The following is a 7,773-nucleotide window of genomic DNA, read 5'->3' as shown; positions in this document are numbered from 1 at the left end:
ATAATATAAATCCATACAATACAGGGTTGCTATGACAACTGATGAGCCTTAATAGCCTAGATTCAAAGGACCTTGTTCAAAGCTGTCAAGTAGTGCAGTTCAATGCAGTTCAGTCATTTGCACCTGTAAGAACTGGGAGAAGGCCATGCAGAAACTGGGGGTTCACTCAGGCTCTCAGGGGAGGCATCTGAGCTTTGCAGTTGAGAGCCTTCCTTACCTCTGAGCTGTGCTCTGCTAGTCCTGAGGCTTTCCAGGCCCCAGCAGAGGTATCCAAACTGGTGTTTGGCTGCAGCAATACCGAGCTCCCCAGGCTGCCTGAAAAATATGGTTCACATCCAGTTCCATTTATTAAAATTTAAAGATGAGGTTAAAAAGAGGTAAGACAATTAAACACCTTCTTGAATACTCAAAAAGGGCTGCCCACCTCTCTAGACTTCTTTTCTCAAAACTGTGATCTTAGCTGTGTTTTCCGCCCATATCCTCCCACTAACTGTGGAATTTGTCAGATTTTGCTGGGCTAGTTCAGCTCACTAACCCAGGAGAGAATTCTGTCTTTTTCTTCTTTTCTCTGTTATTTTTTTCCTTGAGATTCTGCCAAGGCCTAAAATGGCTTGTTGAGAGTTCTAACAACTTGTAAAAGGTAAAATGGAGGAGTAATGGCTGGCAGGAATGGAGAGTTGCAAACCTACCCAGTGGTCTACTCTCTGAAAACAGCAGCACCTGAGCTTTAACAGCAGCTATACAGTCACAGCAATATTCACATTCCCAATTCATAGACTTGATCTGCTCTGAAAAGGTAAGATTTAAGTGTAGTGCTGCAGCAGCACTGCATCCTGCAAATAGGCAGACTGATTTTCCAAAGCTGGTAATACTCACTTTACGAGGTCATTAAGAAGACAGAAAAAAAAAATTAAGCTGGATACAGTGACACAAGACCTAAAAAAGCATATTATGTATGCTTTTTTAAGCCGAGCAAAAGAACACGGCTCTCACGACGTGAGGCAAAGATGGCACAAGGCAGAACACCAGGCACAAGACAGTAAGTCATAGAGGGATGGCAGCTGTGGTTGCTGCTCTTCACTGTTGCAAGTCCAGCCAAAACCTGAGCTGGGTATGTACTGCAAAGGTAGAGATGCATACACAACACACTAATGTCATCAGCCACACAAAACACAGCAGGGTCTTCACTGTTCATCACCCAGACACACCAACAGCACCTCAAGTAATGGGAGTGCTTGAGTAAGATTCAGAGCCACATAATGTGTTACTCAAATGTCTCAGTTCCACAGGATTCCCTGCTCCCTTCCTGTTCAACCCGTGAAAACCAGACATTTCCAGTAAGAAAGCTCCTCTGAATCTGGGTTTTTTCTTGTAATGATTGTTGTGCTCAAGAGAAGCATGTGGCAGAAAAGGCACTGACAACAGCAGAAGCTAAACACAGCTGTCCAGTATAGCTGGACTTGTTTGAAACACTTCCCTCTTCAGTGTTTGAAAGGAATAAGCTATGCTTATCAGACTAATCCAATGTCCTTCAAATTCTAGTACATTTGCAAGGATTCAGTGTTACTGTATACAATATTTCAGATTAGTAATAGAAATGAACTTTTATACATGCCCTATAAAGTTAACCTACTGATTTTTTTTTTCCCCTTGAGAAGCCTATTTTCATCAGACAATAACCTGGTGCCTTTTACTAGGTTCATATTGAAAGAACTTTAGTTGTTTTATGTCTAAACAGGCCAAAGTGCCCAACTCTCTCCTTTGTCCAGAAGTGTATGTGAGTGTTATTGCAATTCCTCTAATTTCAATAATCAAAAAAGACCCATTATTTCAACAGCTGTGGATGAATTCAGGAAGTTGCTACTGATGAGCTTTATGAGCATGTTTCTGCTTTCTAAAACAAGCTTCCACTTGTGCAGATGATAAAGTGGATTTATTCCAAAATGATCTCACATGGTAGAAAATTCTGCCAATATACGGATGTTGCAAACAAAAATGGTCCCAAGTTGGGAAATTTTACTTGAGCTAATTTACTACCAAAGTACACAAATCTTTTATCAATGATTGAGGTTCTGGGGAAAGAAAAAGAGTATAAACCATTAGACAAATGTATTCATGTACATTCTTTCTCTCCTCTGCTCCTGAGTTTCAGCTTCCTTTTTTTTCACTATGAGGTCAACTCTGTCTGCCAGAATTTGTCCAGGGAGCCAACAGGCAGCACAGGAAGTTGTGGGGCTGTGTGTAATGCTTTCTGCCACCCCAAATAATATTGTTTCAGCCATTCAATCCAAATGGTCCCAGTTGCCCTGGGCTTTGGGATGCCAGTTGTCCTGTTCCTTATTTGTTCCTGCTCCAGTATGGGGTGTGACCACTGACAGCAGTCCTTCCAGAGGCAAACTTGATTCAGGGTGGTCTGTTCCTCACATGTTCCTTGTGTGTGGAGCCTTCCCATTTTAACAGCTGCACATCACTCCTTAAATCTGGTATGTAAGGAAGATTTTTTTCCACTATTGCTCCATTCACATCTGGGCATGCTGGAACCTGTTTTGACTGGCACACAGTAATTCACAGATGTCCAGTTCCAAAGGGTTAGGAGCACTCTGTTACATCCATGCAAATGGACTTTGTATTGTGCATATCCAAAGAAATGTCAGCATTGAATACCTGACCAGGCAGAGATAAATTTCTCCCAATGGAAAATTGAAATAAAAAAATGGGGGGAAAAAAAAGAAAAGAGGAAAAGAAAGCTTCACTTCTGTTAAGCCAGTATTAACTTTCTGAAGAGCTGAGAAAAATACTGCCAGGAGGTATAAAACCCTCCTGGAGAGTCAGAAGACAGCAACCCAGCAATACAGTTAGCATCAAGGAACATGGGAACCTGACAATTGCCACACCAGTTTGATGGCCAGCTGGACAGCAGAATCTGTCCAGGAGTAGAGCTCTGTAGCACGTTATTCATACCTGTCTTCAGTGAGCATGAGTCCACCAGTAACTGCTGTTTGTTCAGGTGTGCCAACAGATGAATAAGCCCTAACCTGAGGTTTAGATAACCAAACAGACCATGAGAAACCCTGGACATGACACAAGCAACTCTGAACACTGCAAATAGAGTGAGAAGCTGAAAGTTGTTACAGACAGCACTGTGAGCCATGCCTGGACTTCCCAGGTAGATAAGGGGGAGTTACACAGTAACCTCACAAATATTGGAGGGGAATAGTTGGGATTCTTTTGGGAGTGGAAACTTGCAAGGTCAGCAGCACCTCAGTAACTGTATCAATAACAGCACACAAAGTCAAGGTGACTTAGGAAATGGTAGAAGAAACAGGTATGTGGGTACAGATGTACAAAACCAGGGACTAACAGGGAAAAGGCAACTAGGGACAAGTTGTTTCTTTGGGATATGAAGGACAGAGAAAGGGAGGGGTCAGGGTAGGTGGAAGAAGAATAAGCATGGGAAAAAAAATCAAAAGAAGGTAGAATAAAAGGAACCAGTTGTATGCGGGCAAGCTGCTGGTCAGAATTTATCTGAATGAGCCTTGTGCCCCATAGCTGCAGGACATCCAGTCTTTTCATTAAAGCTGATTCCCTGCTTGATCCTGGGGAGAGCTGCAGGGCAGGATGGGAGAAAGAGAGTCACAGGAGTTGTGTACATGCACGTTTTCATCAGCAAACTTGTCTTGATCTGTTGGAAAGGAAGAGGAGGATTAGGTTATCTGTGTTCATATTTATAGGAATGCTGCTTGTGTACATGTGGGTGACAAGCAGTGAAGACATCAATCTCTTTGTGGTCTGTGTGACTGATAATGTTGGTGCTGTGTGTGTATCTGCACCTTTACAATGTGTACTCAGCTTGGGATTTGGCTGGACTTCCAAAAAGGATCAGCAGCAGCCACAGCTATCAGTCCTAGATGGAAGACATTGCCTGGGTGCTAGACTGCACCAGATTTGTATGTAGAAGGACAAATTCCCCTCATCCCAGGATTCAGCTGCTTCTTAGTATTGTCTGTTCTCAAACTCTGTACATCCTGCTGGCAGGGTCTCAGTGCATGCTAAAGGACACCCAAACTACCAAATAAAAATGATCCCATGGGATCACAGAAAGAAAATCTACTTCACTTGTCACTGTCCTTCAAATTCAAGATGAACTTCAGGGAAAAAGAAATTAAGGACCTGAAATTGTGGGGCTAGAATCATGGACAGTAAAGCTGAAATTAAGGGTTCAAACTGTCTTCCTGAGGCTGGAGTAAATATTGCTGGTTCCAATATCAATGGGGGAACAGATCACTCAAAGTCAATTAGAAGAGCCAATATTTAAACTGATGACACTTTTTTCCTAGCTGAAATTGGGATAAAGTGTTGGTTTTGTTGATGTTTAAATTAATTATTTGTATTAGTTCAGCTCCAGCCAGGACTGAACATAGATAGTTCAATTCTAAGATTTCCATGATGGATAACATGCCACAGTCGATAAGGTGGCTCAACTCTCCACAACCAGTAATGGACTTCAAGAAGCAACCCTGGGAAGTGAACAGAAAGCCTATTGATTTTCATTAATGGATACTCATTTTGCTCCTTTAGTGTTTTAGAGCTTCTTAGGCACCTCACTGAAGGCAAGGGGAGTTTTTGTCATTTGGATGAACAGATTCTCAGGAATCAACAAGGGAAAAACTCTTAATAATCAGCTTATCCAGGGATGCTTGGTTTATCCATCATTCCTGATAGAAGTAAACGCCTGATTATTCTACCTGATAGGGAAGGGGTCACATTTGGACCCCAACTCATAGGAAAAGGTATTTGAGTGCTGGTATGGATATAGAAATTGCTGTAGGGGGAAGTCTATAAACCCCTGTTCTGCAGTTCTTGGAAATAGATGAACACCTTCGAAATCCCAAGAGCACAATTAATTACTGACAAAGTTTTTATCCAAAATAGAGTTACTTAATGAGCTAATGCTTATTATTCATCTTTAGTTTCAAATTGATTCATTAGTTAAATCAAAAATACTAATTTAACTAATTAAAAGTTAGTTAAATTAAAAATAAAAACATTTAGAAAATTGATTAAAAACATAATGTCTGTAACAGTTTTATATAATGAAATCTACCATCTTGTGTGCTATTTTAATGAAAAAAAAATATGCCATGGGTTCTACTTTCCCAACAAGCTCACCATTGTGAATACTTATTCTTAAATGCTTACCACAATAGCTGGATGCAGTGAAGACATATCCCACCAGGAATAATTGTTGATCATGTGGTGGCTGGGTGATGCACTCTCAATTTCTCATTTCCATTTATATTCCACAAAAGCTTCCAAAGATAATTGACATCTGTGTTTCTTATGATCCAGGGTGGGCCATGATTTTCTAAAACGCACCCCCATGGGTAAACTGTGTCTCAGTGCTATCAGGCCCTGGAGGAATGTTGTGTGGCAGCTGCTTTTTAAAAAGCAGTCATGTGTTTAGCTACATGAGGAGGAATTTTTTCTTAGCATTGCTAAAAGAGCAATATCTCACTGAATTTTGGTGAGATTTTCCACTCATTAAATGCTGGTAAGTTTTTCAAAATCTTCCTCAAAAGAAGATCTGCTGTTTCTGAAAATTCTACCTCCAAAACTTTCTATGACACCTCCTGTGACAGACTTTTGGAGACAAAGAGCTGTTCAGTCAGCCTTAACATGTTTTGAACTACAAACAACTACACCAATGGCAATTTTTAAAAAATTGCAAAGAGAGCTTAGCACAAAATCAGGATCTAAGGATCTGAACAGAAATTAAATAAGCAGTATTCAGAGGATGGGTTATTCACACAAGTAGGAATTTACTTCATATTCAAAATAGTTTTCTTCCCATAAAATTATTTCTTCTTATTAATAATGTGGCAGCTTCTACAAGCCTACCACAATCCTGACAAAGCAGGATTCAGTGGTGGTAGGCATCAAACAGAATAAAAGATTGTTACTGCCCCAAATACACTGTCAATTAACCAAAGACAATATTTATAAAAGCAAGATCAGATCATATAAAGATTTTAACTTTCACTTACACCTACAGTCAGAATACAGGAGAAGAAATATTTGGAAGATAAAAGCAAATTTGTTAGTGCCAGGTAGTGTTTTATAAATGTATGACTTGTCTAAACATGCCTCAGCATTTTATTGCCTCATACAGCATGACTTTTTATTTGTATCAGATTGAAGTACGATGGTTTTCTCTTTCACTTTATCTTCATGTTCTTTTAAAATCCTGGAGCAAAGAAAGAATATTTGTGAGAAAAAAAGTCAATAAAACCCACAAGAGATTGAACAAAAAACATCTTCCCAAGAGTATAAAATTGTCCAGAGATTTATCAGAAGATGACAAAATTTTGTGAAGTAACAAACAAGCAAAAAAGTACATTTAGGGTGGCCCCATCACACAACTGTCTTTGTTCATTTAGTTAGAAAAAATTAGTTAGTGCTGATTGTTAACATTTTTTGGATATTACACAGACTCAAAACAGTGACTTTCATTTCTTACTTTTAAGGCTGGAACAAAACTAAAACAAATCTGGCTGCCTAGACATTTATCAATTACTGACACTTTCACAAAATTTCACTGATTTCAGCAACAATATTAGAGATTTGCCAACTCATTACCAGTGTCTTCACCTCTGTAAGTAGTTCAGAGGGACCATATTTTCCTGTATCTTTACCTCTAGCCTTTATATAACTTCAAAAATCCACTTCTTCCTGTCTCCCAGCCCCCAGGCAGACAGCAGAATTTGAGCTGTAATGAGCAGAGGGAAGAAGGAAGCATACCCAAGGTCCTGCTGCAAGGAGTCAGCAGCATCCATTTTCAAGCATATTTCTGCAAACCTTCAGGAAATTCTTGCAGGAATTATCACAACAGCCAAGGCCATCAGCTTTCCTAGCAACAATCCAGATATTTCTGGATCTATACAGAGTTTCACCAGCATAAATCTTTATGAACCTGAGCAACTCTCAGTCAGAGCAACAGGGTCAGGCTACACAACAGTTTAAAAGCAATGAATATTTCACCACCCTGAGTTCCTATAACTAATAAATATAAAACTAATATAAATATAATATAACATATAACTAGTTAAACAAAGAGAATTCACAATGTCATCAGTTACAGGGCAGTCAGACACATAAAAAACTCATTGTTGGTGTTTTCTTCTTACCTAGCTAAGTGAAGCACGGACTTTTCCACATTATACCCAGAATATGCACTGCATTCATAGAAAATTAAATTGTAATCCTACAATCAAAGAGAAAGACCATTTCAATTACTTTTGCACAATGTCTCACTCCAGCTGTAAAAAGAGCAGCACAGATATACTGAAATATGAAAATAAAGAAGGAGAAATAGATTATCTTAGGACTTTAATTCTAGAGCTAACAGTAAAGAGTAACAAAAGAAGTCCAAGTGTGCCTCACAAATAACAACTATATGCTTCTTAGCAGATATTTATTCTGTAGAACAGCTTTTGATATAAGAGCTCAAATGAAAACAGGTCTTGTAAGGCACTAAGCCTTGTGAACTTCCCTTGATCAAGCAATTCCCACATCACTGAGTGCTGGACAAAACAGGTGAAAAGGATTCCAGTAAATCTGCTTTCATCTTTTTGTACTTGTGAAATTTTTCTGCACTTTCTTTGCAGTCAGCCTCCATCTTTCAGTTTTGTACTCCCCTGGGAGCTTTGTAATTAGGAACAGTGGATAAATGATCAAGTCTTGGGAGAGATTCTCAGCCCTTCAGCTGAAGTCTTA

General features: G+C 39.5%; 1 protein-coding gene across 1 annotated transcript in view; it reads right to left on the bottom strand.

The window, feature by feature from the left end:
• Positions 1–1,296: 1,296 nt before the first annotated feature.
• CRACR2A (calcium release activated channel regulator 2A) overlaps positions 1,297–7,773 on the bottom strand; it is a 47,058-nt gene continuing 40,581 nt past the window's right edge. The window contains exons 16-18 of the mRNA XM_054627994.2: positions 7,185–7,261; positions 5,200–6,244; positions 1,297–3,682 (exon numbers count right to left, since the gene is read on the bottom strand). Of these exons, the coding sequence (XP_054483969.2) occupies positions 6,154–6,244; positions 7,185–7,261 (168 nt within the window). The 3' untranslated portion in view covers positions 1,297–3,682; positions 5,200–6,153. The remainder of the gene's footprint in view (positions 3,683–5,199; positions 6,245–7,184; positions 7,262–7,773) is intronic.

This window comes from Agelaius phoeniceus, chromosome 2, assembly GCF_051311805.1.
Source record: "Agelaius phoeniceus isolate bAgePho1 chromosome 2, bAgePho1.hap1, whole genome shotgun sequence".
NCBI lineage: Eukaryota > Metazoa > Chordata > Aves > Passeriformes > Icteridae > Agelaius > Agelaius phoeniceus.
Note: the sequence above shows the minus strand (reverse complement) of the source record. Positions and strands in the feature narration are given on the sequence as shown.